This window comes from Hibiscus syriacus, unplaced genomic scaffold, assembly GCF_006381635.1.
Source record: "Hibiscus syriacus cultivar Baekdansim isolate YM2019G1 unplaced genomic scaffold, ASM638163v2 tig00003715_pilon, whole genome shotgun sequence".
In the NCBI taxonomy this organism is placed as follows: domain Eukaryota; kingdom Viridiplantae; phylum Streptophyta; class Magnoliopsida; order Malvales; family Malvaceae; genus Hibiscus; species Hibiscus syriacus.
Genome location: NW_024061980.1, coordinates 1,594,006 through 1,616,599, shown reverse-complemented (window position 1 = coordinate 1,616,599; position 22,594 = coordinate 1,594,006). Strand labels below are relative to the sequence as shown.

The 22,594-nt window shown below is 35.3% G+C and overlaps 2 protein-coding genes and 1 pseudogene across 3 annotated transcripts; 2 read left to right on the top strand and 1 right to left on the bottom strand.

The window, feature by feature from the left end:
* Positions 1–98: 98 nt before the first annotated feature.
* LOC120180531 (UDP-glucuronic acid decarboxylase 5-like) lies at positions 99–3,912 on the bottom strand. 2 transcript variants are annotated; one of them, XM_039185846.1, is made up of 13 exons: positions 3,826–3,912; positions 3,287–3,406; positions 2,402–2,488; positions 2,198–2,285; positions 1,958–2,049; positions 1,811–1,875; positions 1,641–1,729; positions 1,296–1,373; positions 1,123–1,216; positions 833–899; positions 677–740; positions 546–586; positions 99–441 (listed from the first exon to the last, which is right to left on the bottom strand). In XM_039185846.1, exons 2-13 carry the CDS (start codon positions 3,374–3,376, stop codon positions 259–261), a joined length of 1,038 nt encoding a protein of 345 aa, XP_039041777.1. In that variant the 5' UTR covers positions 3,377–3,406; positions 3,826–3,912; the 3' UTR covers positions 99–258. The 2 variants fall into 2 exon arrangements, with proteins under 2 accessions (XP_039041777.1, XP_039041784.1); XM_039185853.1 differs by lacking the exon at positions 3,826–3,912 and adding an exon at positions 3,532–3,662.
* Positions 3,913–10,831: 6,919 nt separating this feature from the next.
* Positions 10,832–11,519, top strand: LOC120180547. The gene is made up of 3 exons (XM_039185862.1): positions 10,832–10,976; positions 11,060–11,222; positions 11,391–11,519. Exons 1-3 carry the CDS (start codon positions 10,852–10,854, stop codon positions 11,517–11,519), a joined length of 417 nt encoding a protein of 138 aa, XP_039041793.1. The 5' UTR covers positions 10,832–10,851.
* Positions 11,520–18,197: 6,678 nt separating this feature from the next.
* LOC120180521 lies at positions 18,198–19,447 on the top strand (annotated as a pseudogene).
* Positions 19,448–22,594: the final 3,147 nt, after the last annotated feature.

Sequence of the window (22,594 nt, the reverse complement as noted above, 5' to 3'; positions counted from 1 at the left end):
ATTATTAAAGAGAGCTAATCAAGATATTTTTTTTATTAACGGCAGCAGCAAACAAATTCACCATCATCTGTAAGGGCCGAAAATTAAAATAGCAGCACAAAATTCCCATGTTCAATGGTTATGGGTTTTCTTCTCTTTTTTTTGGTATGATGGAATAAAAGATTAATCTGGGCCCAAGGGAGAACACACAGATTGCGGATAATGTTCTGGCCGGCAGTGAAATATCCTCCTCTAGTAGTATAATTCACTACTAATAGGTTAAGCTTTTGAGATTCCTAGCCTTGATCGGAAATCTTCCACCATGAGCGGAAGCCCGTCCCGCAACGTGACTTGCGGCTCCCAACCTAGCACTTCTTTTGCCTTTGTGATGTCGGGTTTTCTCTGCCTTGGATCATCTGGAGTGTTCTCCACCATATTTACCTCCACTTTAGGATTAATAAGCTGTGTAACATATGCACACCATAAAACATTGTCAAGAAAAACAAGTGATTTATCTTAAGTGATGCATGGAGGGTAAAAAAAAGCAGAGAGAATACGGAACTCACCTCCTTAACTGTCTCGGCAAGCTCGAGCATTGTAAATTCACCTAAAACAGAACAAAAGGCATCTAAAATCAGAAAATACATGACAATGGCCATAAGCCAAACAGATTATGTCACAGTGACCGTTGGATAACCTGGGTTCCCAATATTGATGGGACCAGTGTTCTGCCCCTCCATGAGACGAATAAGGCCATTAACCTACACATAAACACAAATACTCTAATTCTTTTAAGGTAGAGAGATACCCAAATGAATCAAAGCTAGTCAAGAGTTCTACAGCTGTCACATACCATGTCCGATACATAACAGAAACTGCGAGTTTGTGACCCGGGTTTTTGAACTGTTAGTGGTTCAGCACTACAAAGCGCAAAAGGGATGTCAAATGAGAGACAATAGCTCAGTGGAAAAACAATGAAAAATTGCTTATATGGTTGACTAAAAAGTAACAGAATATAGGAAATAATTGTCTTGTAGTTTTACAATTAAGCTGGTAGTTGTCTCGTTGACAATAAAACCAAGAATAAAAGAAGAGCAATGATAATGATAACAACCATACAGCGCATTAAAAGAAAAAATTTACCGAAGTGCTTGAGCAATGAAATTGCTGACAACACGCCCATCATCGATGTTCATCCGTGGCCCATATGTGTTGAAGATTCGAGCAATGCGTATCTCTAGGTAAACCATAAAAGGACAATATCAAGAATAATAATTATAGGATAACATCATATAGGCAAACAGAGAAAATTTTACCTATCCCATGTTGCCTATGATAATCAAACATTAGGGTCTCAGCCACACGCTTTCCTTCATCATAGCAGCTCCGAACACCTATAAGACAAAAGAAGCATTCGGTGCCGATGTGATTCTCTGACAAGATTAAACATCCGGCCAAGCCAACTTCCAAAGTCCATTTGACATTACACAGTATCAACTAACAGCAGATTCGTATGGAAAGAAATTAAATATATTAATGGCAAGAATTTATCTTCTAGAGAAGATATTCTATCTTCACAAGTGCAGAAGGTTCAAGCAAAACTGTCCAGCAAGAAGAGTGAATTCATAAAGGTGGCTCAGACTTCAACCGAGGAAACTTACCAATTGGATTAACGTTACCCCAGTATGATTCTGGTTGTGGATGGGTAAGGGGATCTCCATATACCTCTGAAGTTGATGTGAGCAAGATCCTGTTCCGCAAAATCTCAATTAAGTAGAGCCAGTGTTGAAGGGTAATTTAAATAAATTTATAATGAACTGCATTCCCTAACCTTGCTCCGACTCGCTTGGCAAGTCCCAGCATGTTTAGTGTGCCAATGACATTTGTCTTTATTGTCTATGGAAATATAAAGTAAAATTAAAGAAGTGCTCACAAATATTTCAAAAAAAAAAAACAATCGAAAGATACCAGCACCGACCTTCACGGGATTGTATTTATAGAAAATTGGAGAAGCCGGGCATGCAAGGTGGTAAATCTGATCAACCTCAACGAGCAACGGCTGGGTAACATCTGCCAAGAAGAAAAATTCAAAAATATGCCAAATTTCTCAAAATTGCTCGTCCGAATATAGTCTACTGCCATCTCGACAGTCTTTAACCCAACCCATCGAGTTCAGTTCAAGTCTAAGCACATATGGTTAGAAACCATAAGAAATTACCATGACGAATAAGCTCAAATCTGGGATGATCAATCCACTTTCTAAGATTGTCCTTTGATCCAGTGAAGAAATTATCGACAACAATCACCTGGTATAATTGTGAAGAACATAATAATTTGAGTAAATGGGTCAAATACTCATATTGACTCGGCTAAAATAATTTCTTAACAGGGGAGGTTGGATGTGATAAGAAAATTTCCAAACCTCATTTTTCTCATTTTCCATCAATTTGTCAACTAAGTGAGAACCAATAAAACCAGCTCCTCCAGTAACCAGGATCCTCATGTTGGCCTGTCATTAACAGTAAAATATAACATTAGAGATATAAATGAAACATAAATGACAGAACTTAAACTATAATCCAAACTGAACAACAAGAATTCTATGCAAATAAACAAGTTATTGAGGCAGTGTTCACGGATCTAAGCTGAATAGTGAATACATAACAATGGTAAAGGATTCTAGAACCCTAGAGCTACTTGATCAGGAAGGAAAAAATATTAGGATTTGTTCAGGAATCATCACGAACAAGGTTATAAACAAATCTGGATGCATTGGTTTCGAAGAATTAGTTAATTTAATGTTACTCTAAATTATCTCATGGCATTTATTCAGAAAAGACAGAAAATTACACATCAAGCAACCAAGAAACAAGAGGACGGTTTTTCGAACATGGCCAGCCAACAATTTTCTTTGAACATTTTACAACATTAACAATCACTGAACAGATTCACTACTAAATAAGAATGTCAACACACTATCAAACATATTAGTGAGAGTACAAATTCAGAAAGATGAATGCCATTGTATGTTCACACCTGAATCGATAGTTATATCTGTGGGACATTACGATGTCTGCCCTACTTAAAATTAATCTAATTAAAGTATCACCCTAAGCATAAGCCCATAACCAAAGGCTAAGGTAATTCAAGCATTTTAACAGGTTGTATTTCACAAAGAAAAGCTACCGCCCAGCTGCAGAAAACATCACAGTCACTAGCTTTCAATTAACACGAAGAAATAAAAGCTGCAATAACATGATAAAGAATACCAACATTTTAGCATTACATTAAATGCCAAAAAACACACCTGAAAAAACTTAGAAAAGCGCAATGGAGATGGCAAAGGTGGTGGCTTTGAGGATGTTTGTTGTTCCCCATTGGATGAATTTGTGGCCATTGTTCAGATCTTGCGTTTTACCTCAATAACCTGCCAAAGAAAGGGACCTGATTGAGGAGAAAAAAGACAAAAACACAACTGAAAGATAACTCCTTTCATGGATTTGAAGGGGAAAAAAGAAATGCTTTTTTAGATCAGAGACTAAAATAGAAGACCTGATTAAGAATTCTAGGAATTGATCAAACAAAACTACTGAAGTGAGATTGATCTCTTACATGCACAAAAATAGCCTTATTTTTAGCCTAAAGAATGGTTCCATAATTCGGAACTTCTTCCATCAAATAAATTTTCAAAAATTAAAAACTGGTTGAATCGAAAAACCTTCATGATTACGAAAAGCGAAAGCTTTGAATGATAGATACTCGATAACAATCATAAACAATACAGATCAGACACCAAACTGAATCAAAACCCCAGATTTCAATCATTTAATTTTCCATCTTAATTACCTAAAACAAACGCGATTGAAGGGTGGGCCTTGGGTTTTTTGAGATTAGAGAATCGAGAGATTAGGAATTTTGTTAATCAATAATTACTCTGCTAGGTAAGTTAAATTCAAGTGTGTTTAAGGGGGGAAATTAAGGGAGATTATTATAAATTATCATTATTAGTGGCAATTAATGCGGATTCTTTGCGTTTGCGTTTTCAAGACAGAAATACGATGTCTTTTCTTTTACCTTGTCAGTTGACTCGAAAGCCTATGTTCGTATCTTGTCGCTGCCACGTGTATAAAGTCAACGTTAAAAAACAGAAAATTATTTCATAAATCATTTTCACCACATGGTCCAAACAAATTAAAAATAGCCACTCCAATTTTTTTCCATATCATTTATACATATGGATTTTATTTTTCATATCAACTTATTTATTAATGTATATTAAAATAAAATTAAACTTGAATTTAAGAATTATTTTTAAAATCTTCATTAATACACTTTTTTTTTCCCACCAAAACTATTCTTTCTCTTGTTCCATTGTTTTCTTCCCAGTCGACTTATTAAAATAACACTGTTTATAAGTAAAAAAAATACTTGAAATTTTGAACACATGTTATCTGAAATAACATTTTATACATACACACATAGGCTTTCCATAAGAACCTGAATTGAGAAGGCAATCTATGATACATAGTGCTCGAAATTATTATTAGATCAGATTAAGCAGTGGTTAGCTAGTAGTAAGTAGACTTGCAGACATATTTTAAAAATAAAAAATTAAATACTTAGACTGTTTTGCTTCAGCTTATAAGATTATTTACTTGAATATGGAAATCACACTTTTTAAGGAAAAACAGAAGATAAAAAATACAATTCGAGTTCTTATGGAAAACCTGTGTGTATATGAACAAAATCATCCTACAATACAAGCTATGGAAGCTTGGTGAAATGAGGTAGGAGCTAATGGTGAAAGTAACAACTTGATTGAGAAGAAAAATAATAGAGTAAGAGAAAGAAGATAGTTTTGGTGGAGAAGAAATACCCATTAATGAAGATTTTAAAAATAATTTTTAAATTTAAGTTTAATGCTATTTTAATATGCATTAATGAATAAGTTGATATGAAAAATAAAATCCATATATATAAACGACATGGAGAAAAATATTGATGTGATTATTTTTAAGTAGTTGAATTATTGATGAAAAAGTGAAAATGATCCATGAAATAATTTATCAAAAAAATATAATTGACGTGTAATTGCATTTATTTTTGTCGCGCTTACTTTTTTTTCCTTCTTGATCCTTTTAAATTATTAGAAAATCTCGGCTTGCCTAATTCTCATTATTTAATGGATGATAAGATTTTATTTTTTCAATACTTAAATTAATATCCAATTTTTAAAGAATATCTTTTACCTTATCAAATAACATTTAACATAATATAATCAACGTAAATTTTTTAGGCTTAAATGAATATCACGTTAGTTCATTTACTAGATTCTATTCAAACAAAAGTTATTTTATCTTAAAATCAAATATTAAAAATTAAAATACTAAAAAGATAAAATCAAAGAAAATATTATTTAATAAAAGTTTTATGGTTAAATTTGGATACGATGAATAACCGATAAACTGACAATTGTCATAGTCCAGGTACTGAGAAATTATTTTATGGGCTCGATTTATCATATCATCTATGATTCTAAGGAATCATATTTATTAATTTTAATATAAATTTTTAGTAATTACTCATTATTTATTTACATAGAAAAGAAATGAAGATTCACCTTGAACAAAAAAAAATATTTTTGATTGATATCATGAATGATATGATGAGCGGATTCATTTAATAATTTTTCCTTGAATCAACCATCATTTGCATGCATACCACCACTACAGCAAAATGGGTTTTTAGCGGCATTTTTAGTGGCGTTTTTTAAACAAACGCCGGCAAATATTCGTACTTTAGTGCCGTTTTATATAAATGCCGCTAAAACTCGTACGTTAGTGGCATTTTTTTATATAAACACTACTAAATATTATATTTTAGTGGCGTTTTAAGCACAAACGTCGTTAAATACTGGTACTTTAGTGGTGTTTTTATATAAACGCCGCTAAATAATGTATTGTAGTGGCATTAGTATAAAAATGCCGCCAAAGACTTGTAATTTAGTGGCGTTTTAAGCACAAACACCGCTAAATACTGGTACTTTAGTGGCGTTTTTATATAAATGCCGCTAAATACTTGTACATTAGTGGCATATTTATATAAACTCCGCTAAATAAATAAAGCCAACAGAGTCTTATTAGTCTTCGATTCTTATTTGAAGGGTTCTTATTAATAGCTAATTAAATATAAAAATTATAAATAGTAACATATCTGAATTCATTGGATTCTCATCCATAGGAACTCACTCAGGAAAGGATTCTTTACTCTAAACCCTAAATATCGCTAGAAAATTTCAGGCAAAAAAAGATTGGGGAATAAGATGCTGAATTTCGAAGAACAATGTAACATATTGAACTTGTTGAAATCGTCATCTGAGCAAAAATCAATCGAAGAAACAGTCAATGAATTCTTCAGCAATTTCAAGCTTTGTTATTTCAATGTATGCTATTCTCTTTCTTTTTTATTGCAGGTCAGGCTTCTCCTCCTAGTTTTTTTTATTTTTTTCCCTAACGTTTTCATTTCTCTCACTCTCTCGTACACTTCAGGGTTTTTAGATTTGAATTTCACTTCTGTTATATGCTTTATTATGACTTTTAGGGTTTATTTGTGAATTTTGTTCTAGCTGTTGTTTTGTTGGTTTTTAATATATTTTAAGTTTTATTTGTCATTTAAAATGGAAAAGCTGTCGAACTATTGTAAATTTTGTATGCATAGTCGTATTGGTTTTGGGTTGGAATTCAATAATATAGTATAGAGAAGTACTCTTCGCTGAAGGTGATTTGTGGTTTGAACCAACGTTTGGTGAGAACATAGGAGGTCTGAGACTGGTGCTCGAAACTTAGACCCAGCAATTAATTACCTTCACAAGTTGGTAATCGAATAGGGTTACACATTTCTACTGGAACTTAGACACAGGAAATAAAGAATTGAGGGAAATACATCAAATGTATGAAAGAATTAAGATGAAATAAAATTTAAGTTATCAGAATTTAGAATTTTTTTCTATAAAGCAATGTTGATTTGGGTCGGCAATGATTACAGAAAAATATCATTGCAACCTTGACTCCAACTCTACTGGTTTATATCATCTAAATAACATGAATTTATGGGCTCATTGTTTACATGTCCTACATTTATGCAGCAGTTGATTTCCGATTTATCCCACGGCAGTCCTTTTCTTTTCTGTTGTCTGAAGTACATCTTACCCAAATCATACGAGGATTCTCTTGTTCTTTTGAATGTCTGTTGGATGTTAGTACCTGAGTTATCAGACTCTGGGTGGTTTCCACCAGCTGTGCTTGGAATGCTTTCAACGGGATAACTCGTGCCGATAGAATTAGCAGAAGAAGTGGGTTGAATGTTTTTATTATCAGGGGGACATGGAGGCAAAGGCGGAAATGGGTGGAAAGGCATGCCAGGGGCTAGCCTCCAAGTTTCTAAACTTTCATCTTGTGGTGATCCAAACTGCTACAGAAAGGGGAGTGGTATTCCATATGAAACCGGCAAACGGGAAATGAATCTCTTCTGCTGATTAGCAACAACCACATTGGGAAACTTCGATGGACAAACTTTTGGTTGAGGAAACCTGTAGCAGTTGGAGCAGCAGGTGAAACCAAAGATGTATTTAGAGGAAAGGAGAACCCTAGTGGAGTATCCTGCTGAAAACTTTAATTCGCATTATCAATATTAGTAGCTTCACCTTTGCAAAAATTTACTTTGTTATCCCCACTTTTCATCTTCTCTGTATGATCTGATATTGCTTGAAATGCACAAATGATCTCTGATTTCTATCTTGTATTTCTCTGATTTTCAGGTGATACACTTGGTTCTTTTGTATATGTTCCATGTGAAGTGATTAAGCAACACATGCAGGTTCAAGGCTCAGGAAACTCTAGGAATTATGCTATCATGAATGACCAATTGCGAATGAAATCTGGTGAACAAATGTATGGTTATTACACTGGAATGTTCCAAGTTGGATGTTCATTATGGAAAGAGCAAGGACTAAAGGGATTATATGATGGTATATGTATTTCTTTCAATTAATGAATATTAATAGAGTTAGTTGTTTTCCTTTTATTTCTGATTTTACTCCTTTTTAGGAATTTTCATCTCTTCGATGAAGTTTTATCTTAGTTGTTTTGCATTAAACGTGGATGCTTGTTGGTTTAGCAAAAGAAATAATGTTGATGACAAGTGTTTTTACGATGTCTGGTTGTTATTTTTGCTATATCGGCATACTGATACCATGTGATTTCATGTCCGTGACAGAGTCAAGGTCGTCGATTCTTGGTGAGCCGTTATTACAAAAGGTTAAAGAGAGCTGCACTCGTCGCACAATGTGCTTGGAGAGAAAAACTTGCGCGTAGAGAATTACGCAAACTAAAAATGGTGATTTCTCATTTATTTTTTTTCATTTTATTAAATTAGTTTAAGCTCATGATGTCTTGCATACGAATGTTCTCAATTTCCTTCAACAAGTTCTTAATAGATGCTGGTTTTGACTAATGTACTTTACTGCCATGTGATATTAAATCCATGGTTTAGTCCTTATTCAGTCAATTGAATTGGTAATCGATAGGAAAATATCCATTTAAAGTTTAATCCTAATTCTCCATGTCCAATCAATAGGAAAATTTCAATAACTGATGGTTCAATCACCATAGTAGCAGGAATAGGATGTAGATTATAGATCCCTAAATAATTAGTTAGTTAATCCACCTTTTGGTTCCAAAAAAATGTTCTCTCTTCTTATCTGTTGGTTCACTTAACTCTTTTCTTCTCTAAAACTGCTAACTTCCATTCTGGATGATCAAGAGATTCCAGTACAGTTTTCCAGTGTATTCACCTGTTTGATGTGATGATCTCATAGGCTTATCCATGAGGTGAAAGTATGTGCATAATTGTTACAATTGATTATCCATGATTGTCGGCAGGCTGCCCAAAAAACTGAATCCCTGCTAGAGGCCAACTGTCAGCTGGAAAAAGCAAGTTGAAGAACTTACATGGTAGTTGCAGAAGTTGCAACGTGAGAAAGAAAATTGGGGCGAAAACAAAACTTCCGGACAAGTTCCTGTCACTCAAGGGGTCACGGTAGTTGACAACGAAACGATGAATAAACTTACTGCTGAAAATGAACAGCTTAAGGTATTGTTAGATATTTGTTACTTCCGAATAAAGGACTTTACTTGGACTGCAGGCTTGTTAAATGTCATTTAAAGTTAGTGATTTTTCATTTATGTCTTGAAATAATTTTTTTTACCAAACTTCCATTTCAGGCTCATGTAGCTACACTAGAACAGATTTGCGAAGTGCGGCTAAAGCAGGCTACAGAGGCTGAGATGAGGATAATTGACTTAAAAACTGTGATGAAAAGGTTTTATCCTAATTTTGTGTTGTGCTAATAGATGTTTGGTGTTTAAGTTAGTATGAATGTTAAGTCAATTGGATTGTTCATTCTTCAACTTGAACTGCTTATCTTCCATGCAAATAATCGTCTATATCTTTTAACTGGTTAGAAGACAAGATTTCAGACATGGAAACCGAGGATAAGGTTTTGAGAAAGCAAGCTTTGCTGAGTGCACTTAGTAGAAAAATGTCATCTCAATTGTCATTTACAACACCTGCAGTAAGCTATGTTTAAACTCGATGTTCATATATTTCTTGAGTTGGTTTGTTGATTGTGATTATTTTTCACTGCTTATTTTTCTTTGTTGGTCCTTTATTTCACTTTGCAGCCTTTGCAAAATGCTCCTCAAGTAAGTGAAGATTGAATAGATTGGATAATTAACTCTACTTCAGTTGATCATTTATATCAGCATCATTGATTCTTTTTTTATTTATGACCCTGAGATAGAAAGCTCGTTTTGACAGGCACAACTGAATTCTGGTCCATCAATTAGGTTCGATAGAGAAGATAGTAAAATGAGGAGATCCAAGACTGAAGTGCCACAAGTATGAATCCAGACGATATGGAACTCATTTTTACATTCCTACTTTTGTTTTCAAGATTTTGTGGTGGATGGAATTTCCGGGGATTAATTTTTTATGTATGTATCACCTAGACTAAATTATAGAGAACAATGTCAAATTACATTACATTTAATTTTAATGTTTATAAATTTTAATTTATTTTGTTGTTAAGTATATTTCTGCATAACTTGTGTTGTTAATTAGATAAAGCTACATGTTATTAAATTTAGATGATGTAGAGCAGAAATGAAATATGCAAAATCAATTAATCTTAGCTAAATAAAGGTAATTAGCGGCGTTTGTCCCAAAAACGCCGCTATAAATCTGACCTTTTGCGGCGTTTGTTCCAAAAATGACGCTATAAATCTGACTTTTTGCGACGTTTGTTCCAAAAACGACGCTACTTTTGCTGCGTTTGTTCCAAAAACGCCGCTATAGATCTCGACATTTTGCGGCATTTGTTCCAAAAACACCGCGATAGATCTCAACATTTTGCGACGTTTGTTCCAAAAAACGCCGTTATAGATATCGACCTTTTGCGGCGTTTGTTCCAAAAACGCCGCTATAGATATAGATCTTTTGTGACGTTTGTTCAAAAAACGCCGCTATAGATCTTGACCTATTGCGGCGTTTTTTGTTCTCAAACGCCGCAAACTTTAGCGACGCTGGTATTTTCGGCGCTTCTTGCGGCGTTTTTCCTATCGCCGCAAGTGCTTTTAGTGGCGCTTAAAAACGCTGTTATAGAACCAAATTACTGCCCACGTGTAAGAGCCTCGTATCAACTCAAAACAAACAACTGTGGAAGGCGAAAGAGAAACGGTGTTTAAATATTTTGTGACATTTTCTGGTTGAGATCAAGAAAATCAAACATTTTTTCGGATTAAAAGAAGAAAAAGAATGGCGTCTGGTCTAAACCCAGTGCTGGGTTTCACCATATTTTACGTTAGGGACGTAGCCAAATCTGTTGATTTCTATGCAAAATCCTTTGGCTACAATGTTCGTCGCTTGGACGAGTCTCACAGGTTTGTATATATATATGCATGTGACTTTGGATGTTCCAAATGGCTTTGATGAATTATTTGTACTCTTGGGATTAAAACAGCAGGTGGGGAGAGCTGGAGAGTGGACAGAGCACCATTGCGTTTACCCCAAAGCACCAACACGAAACCGATGATCTAACTGGTGCAGTCCAACTACCTAAATCTGATCTCCACCGCCCCCCAATGGAACTCTGCCTTATTTACCCTGACCTTGATGCTGCATTCAAGGTTTAAGTGATTGCCAATTCGTCTTACTATATACTGCTCTTTTTTTCTATTCATTAAATATGCATTCATATTTAATTTTATCATAGTTTATTCATAAATAAAGATTTTAATAGAGGTTAAAAGAATCATAATCTTCAATAACAGATGATGTTCATTGTGGTTGAACAGCGGGCGGTGGAGAATGGGGCAGTGCCAGTGAGCCAGCCGGAGGACAAGGAGGAGTGGGGACAAAGGGTGGGGTATGTGAGAGACATTGATGGCATGGTGGTCAGGATGGGAAGTTATGTTAGGTCTTAAATTAGGAATAAAACTATCATAACCCTATCGTATAAAGAACTTTTTTTCCTTTTGCATTAAACAATAAACACAGTAAGATGGTATATGTTCAAAGATAACTCTTAACCATTTAATAAACATCTATTTAACCCATGATATTTTTGAAACTACTTTTATAAATATTTCTGGATTTCGAACTCGAGACTTTAGTAAATAATAACAATTCTCTTAGTTCATTTTGTTCCTGCATACAGCAGATGATCTTAAGTATTAATTAATGTTAACTAAGTAATAATAAGGGGAATTAAAAATTGAACATAATATATTCATAATATAAAATTTATTGAGTAAAGAGGAGGACAGCAACAGATTCAATTTTGTGTCTGACATTTACTGTTAACTATCATGTTACGATCGAAGGATGAAATTCGTGTAATTAATCTGAATTACTATAAAGTAATATACGTATATATATTTCCCAAATGCTTTATATACGTATATATATTTCCCAAATGAGATATCATAAACAAACCACTAAAACTTATATTTAGATACATAAATTTCCTAAACTCACTGATGCCTAATCGAATATATAAATTCTATTTGGATTCCAAAAAATCCATCATCTTCTTGTACCCACTAAAACATATAATTGCATAGGATTCCCAAGCACCTTTAAAAAACACATTCCTAGATGTATTTTCTATTGAAAAATCAAAAACCACATGGACTGCTAGTTAGCAGTCGGTGGCTTTGAAAAATAAATATTAAAAGCCAATTTTATTGATTTTTTATATGGTCAAATTACAAACTTTAGTCATTAAACTTTAGGGTATTTACAAGATTAAGTCCTTAAGATTTAGCTATAAATATCCTATCTCATTTAGCTTCAAAATCATCCCAAAGCATTCTAGCTTTCTTATAATACTAGAGAGAATTTAGAGAGTTTTTTGAGAGTTGTTTTTTCCTTTTTATCAAGAGAGAATTATCATTGTTTTCCTCCTTGGTAGATAGAGAGAAGTTGTAATTCCTATTTTGTCATAGTGAAATTCTTCTACCGTTGCCCGTGGTTTTTACCCTATATTATTTAGGGGTTTTCCACGTAAATTTTTGTGTCTTCTTTATCTTCATTTTTATTTTCTCAAATTATCAATTGCGATTTTGCTCTATCCGATAGCCGTCTTCCGCAACAATTGGTATCCGAGCAAGATTTGAGTGTGTAATATCTGCTTATTGTCTTTGTGGTTGCCACCAAAAGGTGGATACTCCAACATAAGAAAATAAGAAGGTATTACCCATTCTTTGAGGTTCTAGAGAACTATTCACGATAGTGAAATAGTGGGAGCTATCAATAATAGAAGCTATGGCAACAAAATTTGACATTGAAAAGTTCAATGGGAGAAATTTCTCATTGTGGAAATTGAAGATGAAGGCCATCCTAAGGAAAGACGGGTGTCTAGCGGCTATCAATGAAAGGCCGGTGGATTTCGCAGATGACATCAAATGGAACGAGATGGACGGGAATGCTATGGCAAACTTTCATCTAGCATTAGCAGATGAAGTATTGTCAAGCATCGAGGAGAAAAAGACAGCTAAGGAGATATGGGATCATCTCACCAAATTGTACGAGGCAACATCGTTGCACAATAAAATTTTCCTTAAGAGGAAATTGTACACTCTCCGTATGCCAGAATCTACTTCAGTGACAGAGCACTTAAATACACTGAACACCTTATTTTCTCAGCTTACATCCTTAAGCTGTAAAATAGGAGAACAAGAACGTGTTGAACTTCTACTTCAAAGTCTACCGGATTCGTATGATCAACTCATCATCAACTTGACAAACAGTAATGTCACCAGTTTAGTCTTCGATGACGTTGCAGCTGCTGTCCTACAAGAAGAAAATCGGTGCAAGAACAAGGAAGACAGACAAGTAAATCTGCAACAAGCAGAAGCGTTGACAACGATGAGAGGGATATCAACAGAACGTAGCCAAAGCAGCAGTCACAAACATGGTAGATCGAAGTCGAGGAGCAAGAAGAATTTAAAGTGCTACAACTGTGGAAAGAAGGGTCACTTGAAGAAGGATTGTTGGAGTCTAAATAAAAACTCCAATCCACAAGGTAATACCGCAAACACTTCAGATGATGGAGATGCTCTATGTTGTGAAGCGTCAACCATCGTGGAAGGCAGAAAAAGATTTGCAGATATATGGCTCATTGATTCGGGAGCAACATATCACATGACCTCAAGAAGAGAATGGTTCCATCATTATGAACCTGTCTCAGGAGGATCTGTGTATAGTTGTAATGATCATGCCTTGGAGATTGTTGGCGTGGGAACCATCAAATTGAAGATGTATGATGGAACAATTAAAGTTGTTCGAGATGTGCGGCACGTGAAAGGCTTGAAGAAAAATTTATTATCCTACGGATTGTTGGATAATAATGCAAGCAAGATTGAAACACGTAAAGGAATCATGAAGGTGTTCTGTGGAGCTCTTGTGGTGCTGAAAGGCGAAAAGATAGCAGCAAACTTGTACATGCTGAATGGAGAGACTTTGCTAGAAGCAGAAGCCTCTGTTGCCTCATGTAGTTCAGATTTTGCAATGTTATGGCATCAGAAACTTAGACACATGTCAGAACAAGGAATGAAAGTCCTTGTGGAGCAAAAGCTACTTCCAGGCTTAACAAAGGTATCACTTACTTTGTGTGAGCATTGCATAACAAGTAAGCGGCACCGGTTGAAATTCTAGAGGCAAAAGTGTTCTAGAATTGGTTCACTCTGATGTATGGCAAGCACCGGTTACATCCCTTGGCGGAGCAAAATATTTTGTCACATTTATTGATGACTACTCTAGGAGATGTTGGGTGTACCCTATTAAGAAGAAGTCAGATGTATTTTCAACTTTCAAAAACTTCAAAGCGCGGGTGGAACTTGATTCTGGAAATAAGATCAAGTGTTTCAGAACAGATAATGGAGGAGAATACACAAGCGAAGAATTTGATGACTTTTGCAGGAAAGAAGGCATCAAAAGACAGTTCACAAAGGCGAACACTCCTCAACAAAATGGAGTGGCAGAGCGGATGAACAGAACCTTGTTAGAAAGAATAAGAGCAATGTTGAGAGATGCAGGCCTAGAAAAATCATTATGGGCAGAAGCAGTCAATACCGCCTGTTATTTGGTAAATCGAACTCCATCAATTGCTATAGAGCTGAAGACACCAATGGATATGTGGACTGGTAAACCAGTTGATTATTTAAACCTCCATGTATTTGGAAGTATAGTGTACGTGATGTACAACTCCCAAGAAATTTCAAAGTTGGATCCAAAATCCAGGAAATGCAAATTCTTGGGGTATGCTGATGGAGTAAAGTGGTATCGCTTGTGGGATCCCACTGCCCGCAAAGTGATCATCAGTAGAGATGTTATCTTTGTAGAAGATAAACTACAAAGAAAAAAATACGATGATAGCGCTGAAAAATCAGAGACTACTTAGATACATGTGGAAAAAGAGTTTGAACAAGGAGATTCTTCTGAAGCAGAACCAACACATGATGAATAAGAACTAGAGAGTTCTGAAGCACCAATAACTCGTCAATCAGATCGTGTGAGAAGACGTCCCAATTGGCACTCAGATTATGTTATAGAAGGTAATATTGCATACTGCCTTTTAACAGAGGACGGTGAGCCATCAACATACCAGGAGGCAATAAACAGCTCAGATGCTTCACTGTGGATGATGGCGATGCAAGAAGAAATTGAAGCCCTTCATAAAAATAATACATGGGACCTTGTGCCACTACCACAAGGAAGGAAGCCAATTGGTAACAAATGGGTCTTCAAAATCAAGCGAAATGGTGACGATCAAGTTGAGAGGTATCGTGCAAGACTGGTGGTCAAAGGATATGCTCAAAAAGAAGGTATCGATTTCAATGAAATATTTTCTCCTGTGGTTCGACTAACAACAGTTCGAGTAGTCTTGGAAATGTGTGCTACATTGAACTTACATCTAGAGCAGCTAGATGTTAAAACATCTTTTCTTCATGGAAATCTTGAAGAAGAGATTTACATGCTCCAGCCTGAAGGTTTTGAAGAAAAAGAAAAGAAGAACTTGGTTTGCAGGTTGAACAAATCTTTGTACGATCTAAAGCAGGCGCCGATGTATTGGTATAAGAGATTTGATTCCTTCATTATGTGCCTTGGATACAACAGACTTAATGCAGACCCTTGTGCTTATTTCAAGAGGTCTGGTGATAACAATTTTGTTATATTACTGTTGTATGTGGATGACATGTTGGTTGCAGGACCCAACAAAGATCATATTGAAGAATTGAAGGTAGAACTGGCTAGGGAATTTGAAATGAAGGACTTGGGATCAGCAAACAAGATTCTAGGGATGCAAATTCACCGAGATAGAAGTAATAGGAAGATTTGGCTTTCACAAAAGAATTACTTGAAGAAGATCTTGTCACGGTTCAGCATGCAAGATTGTAAGCCAATTTCTACCCCTCTTCCTATTAACTTCAAATTATCCTCCAGTATGAGTCCTAGCAATGAAGAAGAGAGGATGAAGATGTCTCGAGTACCGTATGCATCAGCAGTGGGAAGTTTAATGTTCGCTATGATATGCACAAGACCAGACATTGCACAAGCAGTGGGAGTGGTTAGTCGGTACATGGCGAATCCAGGCAAAGGGCATTGGAATACAGTGAAGAGGATCCTGAGATACATCAAAGGAACCTCAAATGTTGCATTATGTTACGGAAGATCAAACTTACTAATAAATGGTTATGTAGATTCTGACTATGCAGGGGATTTGGATCAAAGCAAATCTACTACAGGATATGTGTTCAAAGTTGCTGGTGGAGTTGTAAGCTGGGTTTCAAAATTGCAGTCAGTTGTGGCTACGTCCACAACAGAGGCAGAATATGTAGCAGCTACACAAGCCAGTAAAGAAGCAATTTGGTTGAAGATGCTATTGGAGGAGCTTGGGCATAATCAAGAGTATATCTCTCTATTTTGTGAAAGTAAAAGCGCCTTGCATCTAGCAAGGAATCCAGCATTTCATTCAAGGACAAAACACATACGAGTTCAGTACCATTTCATTCGTGAAAAGGTTGAAGAAGGGACAGTAGATATGCATCAGATTCATACCAAAGACAACATAGCATATTTCATGACGAAGGCGATCAACGCTGATAAATTTACCTGGTGCCGATCCTCTTGCAGCTTGACGGAAATATAAGCAACATAAAGGTACAAGGTAGAAAGAATGGTGTGAAGATATAATTGTTCCAATCAAATCTTCAAGTGGGAGATTATTGAAAAATCAAAAACCACATGAGCTGCTAGTTAGCAGTCGGTGGCTTTGAAAAAAAATATTAAAAGCCAATTTTGTTGATTTTTATATGGTCAAATTACAAACTTTAGTCATTAAACTTTAGGGTATTTACAAGATTAAGTCCTTAAGATTTAGCTATAAATACCCTATCCCATTTAGCTTCAAAATCATCCCAAAGCATTCTAGCTTTCTTATAATACTATAGAGAATTTAGAGAGTTTCTTGAGAGTTATTTTATCTTTTTTATCAAGAAAGAATTATCATTGTTTTCTCCTTGGTAGATAGAGAGAAGTTGTAATTCCTATTTTGTCATAGTGAAATTCTTCTACCGTTGCCCGTGATTTTTACCCTATATTATTTAGGAGTTTTCCACGTAAATTTTGTGTCTTCTTTATCTTCATTTTTATTTTCTCAAATTATCAATTGTAATTTTGCTCTATCCGATAGCCGTCTTCCGCAACATTTTCAAGTTTGGCTATGATTACAGTAAATGTATCAGATAAAATTGCTCCTTCATAGCAGCACATGCCATGATGCCACCATCTGCAAAAGATGAGAGAGCAAGTCCTAATCTATCATCTGCTAGCATGGCTCCTGCTTGCAGTTTCTCGGCTCCCAAAACCTATTGAACCAGGGAAACTTCTCTCTCTCTCTCTGACCATCTATTGACCAAATGTATTAATGCATTTGACTACATGAAGGCTTCACGTATTGTGTAGGTTCTACTGCATTTATCTTTTTCTTTCGGTGCCAACAGTTGGCAACCAGTAATCACCTTGAGTTCACATTTCATCAAATGAAAGTTGACAGGTGAAAAACAAAAGAAAAAACTATTAGCAGGAGAAAGGGGTTGGCCACTTAATCAAAATATCATAATTTGCAATCACTTTTATAGTTCACATTACATAAAACTAAAAGAACAGAGCTAGGTTTCATGGATGACGGGGTGTATGATTCTTCGGCCATTGTCTTGCAATCCAGTTAAGGTTTACGTGGAGGCTACCGCGTGGGCTGATGCAATCACACTGCCTTTTTTATGATTTTCTTTTTAAAACCTTTGGCTGTCCATGTGAGCTGCTTATTGCCACTTTCCACACACTTCAAAGCTAATAAGCTATTGTACAAAGAATTTGCCCATACCCCCAATCATTCATCTTTTATTTGCTTTCTCTTTTTTCCGTTTTTAACTGTTACAATCTGTCTTCAGCTTCCACAATAAAATCATTTTATTTGTTTCCTCCGGCTTAGTCAATATTGTTTTCAAAGTGTTCCATGTTTGCTGAGAAAATTTCGATATATAAGGTAATTTGATCCTTCTCCTAAGTCCTAATTAATGCTTTACCACAATGAATCTTAGCCCGTGAACTGCAGTAAAAGTGAAGGATTTCTGGGGTCTTTCGGGTTCTTCTTTCTTTATTTACTTCAATATTCCATTGTTGTTTCTGGCTAACTTCACATGAAAGGTCTGGCATGATTTAAAGGTCCTTTTTTCTTTCTCTCTCCTTACATTTTCTCTTATATATGATACAGACCTGAGAGGGAGGGAAATGTAGTGGTGTTTGCAAAACCAAGTTTTAATCTTTAGATTATATTTTCTGGAGATGTGAAGTGAATTTTTGAAGCAAAGATGAAATCCTTCAGTGGCTTAGGGATTGGTTTAAGTTTGGTTTTTGGTTGTCTTGTATTGGCTCTGGTGGCGGAGCTTTACTATTTGCTTTGGTGAAATAAGAAGAAAATTGCTAGCTCTGAAGTTGAATACGATTACACCAGCTACGCAAAGGAGCTTGTTCAACTCTTGTGCCGGAAGAAATCATCAACTCCTTTACATGCACCCACCATCGCCAACAACCACCAAGATATTGATGGTGTCGAGCCAGACCTCGAACTTGGTTCGACCAAGGGTTTGCTTCTAAAGGGTGGGTTTGGAGAAGAGGGCGTCGAATCAGAGCTGATGAGGCTCCACAATCTGGCTGGTCCACCCAGATTCCTCTTCACCATCAAAGAGGAAACAAAGGAAGATTTGGAGTCTGAGGATAAAGGGACAAGAAGAAGGAACATGAATGATATTATGCTACCTATGGACACTCCTTTCCATAGTCCTTTGTCTTCTCCACCACTGAAGTCACCTTTGGGTTCTTATTATCACCCCCAAGGATTCAATCCTCTCTTTGAATCATCGACGGATGCTGAGTTAAATAAGCTGAGATCTTCACCTCCTCCCAAGTTCAAGTTCTTGAGGGATGCAGAAGAGAAACTTTTACAGAGATAGAAGGGACAATGATAGAAGGGTCTTTCCTCAAATTCATTGTTGGTAAGAACAGGGAACCTCTCCAGTGTTTACCACAGTATCCTTCAAGTTCTTCTCAATAAAGACAGTATGCATTAGATTCCTGCTAGATGAGTTTATTTTTCCCCTTTTTTTTCAATTTATTCTTTTAATCTACCAATTCATCTTGAATCAAGACAAATTGACATATTCTAAGATCAAAGTTTAGGGTGTTGGTTTGGCTAGTTCAAAGTGGGGGGCAATCTGGTTTTGCCCCCATCATCTTCCATGTCCCCTGAGTCTCACTTAAACTGCCATTCTTCATTGTGCTACATTTTAGTTCCTAGCCAGCAATATGAAAGTGATTTTCAGACATTGTTTAAGGCATGTATTTTCACGAGCTAATGATAAGTCGAAATGGTGTACAGCTAATCCTTTGTTTTTGTTTTGTTTTTTTTTTTTTGTTAATAAAAAAAATGTATGGTGTAAACCAAAATGAAGCAATTAGCTTTTCACACTATATATGTGTATAAGTCTGATTATACAGTTTGTCTTTCTGTTAATCAAAAGGAGGCAAACAATGTATGGTGTAAACCAAAATCTTCCCACTATCCTAAACCATCGCTCCTGTCCAATGAATGATTAACAAGAATCTAATCATCGTATTAATTAAAATTACCCTTTGTTGTAAACAGTTTATACTGATTAGAAGAATCAATTAGTTTAGCACGCAATGCGGCCGAAAGCTCGCCCCTCCCTTGACTTGGCATCTTCATTCATGTTTTGTAACTTAAATACTAAGATTTAATTATGTTTTTCAAAATTCGAATCCTTAAAAAAGAATGGCAGCATCTGCTGCAACGTACAGTATTTGAAAAGGATAAAGTAAAAAGATCCAAGCGATAGGTGGAGAGACCATACCAGTGAAACCAGACATTAGTTAGAACAGTGGTCCAGAGTGTTTCTAGGTCAATTTTTATTGGCTCTATTTCCCTTGAATTAAAACCTTGGATGGCTTGTTTTGTTTTGCGGGTCTTCACTTTAATGTGGAACAGAGTGCGCAATCTATGATGATATGTGGTTTTCCCATTTCAGCAAACCAGCTTGGTTCCTTGATTCCAGCTTCCTTCCACACTATTGTAGGACCAGCTTATTGTGGAACATGGCTGGAAAGGAAAAAATAAATGTTATTCCCTTGTTATTTGCTCCATTAAAACAGGAATAATATACATGTAGGATTGATTTTCACCGGCCTAAAGCAGCTAATAAGATTGCACACACAACAAAAAGTAGAAAAATATATAAATGAACAGTCGTGGTAAATTTTACAACGGACAAATGATGATTGTATTTTGACAAGCTACGGCCATGTTAGCTTTGGCTGTTCCATCATCAAACTAATGCGGCTGTCGCTACATGTATACATGTAACAATGGTGATCCCTGATTTCCACTGCTTTGGCCGATTGTTTTTTTTGTGGTCTAAAGGTGAACGGTAAATCACTCTTCTTTCACTGCATCAAATTCATCATAGTTCTTGAGCTTGATGATGAAAGTGTATATATATATATATATATATTAGATTGAAACATTAAGAGTGAACTATTGTGATTACTTGATGGGTTCTCAACTATGTTTATATATCTAAATAAATTATAATAAATAATAATTGGAGTGAAAAATTAAGCCAAGTTGAAGCTTTAATTTATACTCGAGATATTATGGAAGTAATCCTTGGAAGCATAGAGTATTAGGTAGTTGATAAATCAATGTTTAAGAAACAAATAATTTTGAAAACAAACAGTATAAAGATAAGTTTAAATGCGAAAGAAAACAAAGCATAAGGATTCATTTTCGAGAATGAGGACGTCTACTCCATTAAAATCCAAAGGCAATGGGATGCACTTGGACTCACAGCAATTAAATTGATGTATTATATTTTTCAAAGGTACGAACGAGTTAATCAACTCACCAAATATGCTTGCTCACATCACATTTTCAATGATATAAAAATAACGGTATATGAATTGAGTGGTACGATAGTCAATAAACAAATGAACGGGTTCAACAAGCTCCAACGACTTGACGAGAATATTTCTACCCTTAGTTTCTATTTGCAGGAGGCTCGTGATATATTGGATTGAAATAAAGGTTTTATTGTTAAGTATGTTTTCAGAACTTGTAACACTGTGGTACCTTGGTCAAATTGGCCCATTACGGCTCCCGAGTAAATTATTTAACCTATTAGGGCACATAAACTTTTAATTTGGGATTTACTGCAATTGAAACAGTCCCCATGGGATATAATTTTTTTAATTGGCCGTGTTAGGTGAGTCCTGCAGCCTGATTAAAAAATAAATTTCAAGAGTGACTCGTCGCATCAGCGTGATGAGTCCCAATAATAATATAATATTTTTTATAATATTTTAAAAGAAATTTTTAAAAAAGTAATATTTTTAAAAGAAAAATAATTTCAATGGAAATTTAACTGACTCAAACTAAAGGAGTAGTATCAGTACCATTACTCATAGTATCGGTACTACTAATCTAAGTAGTATCGATATCATACATGGTATCGATACCATTCTAGCATTCTGTTTTGACAGTATCGGTCTACTACTCTAAGTAGTATCGATATTATCGATATCATATATGATATCAGTATCATTTTAGTATTCTGTTTTGACAGTATCGGTACTGTCTCAGCAGTATCAGTACTACTACTCTAAGTAGTATTGATATCATATATGGTATCGGTACCAATTTAGCATTATGTTTTGACAGTATCAGTACCATAACTCAGAGTATTGGTATTATTACTCTAAGTAGTATCGATATCATATATAATATCAAACGATCTGTTTCTCGACTTTGATGGATTTTGGGCCCTTAGTTCGGGGCATTCTATGTTTTTCGACTATGTTTGTCCCGAGATAATTATTTCTTATGTATCAAACGATCTTCTTTCTACTTGATGGATTTCTTGGACACTCTTTTCTCCTTGCAAGATCTAGAAGTGGTTTTTTTTAGTGAGGGCCTATTTAAAAAAAATGAACGGGTTGAAGTGTTTTAAGGTTTAGTTCATATGAACTTATCTATTTTAGAGTTTGAGAGTTTAATTTTAGAGTTCAAATTTTATTTTTTACAATTAAAATTGGAGATTAAAATTTCAAATTTTAAAATCTAAAACTAAAATAAACATGGTGTATAAAATATTTTGCATCAAATAATAACCCAAACCATTAAAGAAATGCATACAAGCCCTTAAAGGTTATTGTTAAGGGCCATACAAACTGAAATAATTGACCCAGCACTCACATAGGCCATAGCTGCTTCTTTGATTTGTGCAATATCAATGCATTTTCATTGATTGTTTAGAAATCAATCATTTTGGTATTAAAAATAGGGAAATTAATGATGTTGAGAAGGACAAGTAGAAGAATATTTTCGTAAAAGGTATAGACTTTGATTCTTACAGTTGACCTC

Bases quoted from the DNA above. Each gene is read 5' to 3' on its own strand.
- LOC120180531 (XM_039185846.1), bottom strand. From the start codon at position 3,376: ATGGCCACAAATTCATCCAATGGGGAACAACAAACATCCTCAAAGCCA. The intron at 1,730-1,810 runs GTTAGGGAATGC...TTTGCGGAACAG, and splicing joins GCCAAGCGAGTCGGAGCAAG to GATCTTGCTCACATCAACTT. The intron at 900-1,122 runs GTAAATTTTTTC...TGCGCTTTGTAG, and splicing joins TTCATTGCTCAAGCACTTCG to TGCTGAACCACTAACAGTTC.
- LOC120180547 (XM_039185862.1), top strand. From the start codon at position 10,852: ATGGCGTCTGGTCTAAACCCAGTGCTGGGTTTCACCATATTTTACGTT. The intron at 10,977-11,059 runs GTTTGTATATAT...TTAAAACAGCAG, and splicing joins CGCTTGGACGAGTCTCACAG to GTGGGGAGAGCTGGAGAGTG. The intron at 11,223-11,390 runs GTTTAAGTGATT...GTGGTTGAACAG, and splicing joins ACCTTGATGCTGCATTCAAG to CGGGCGGTGGAGAATGGGGC.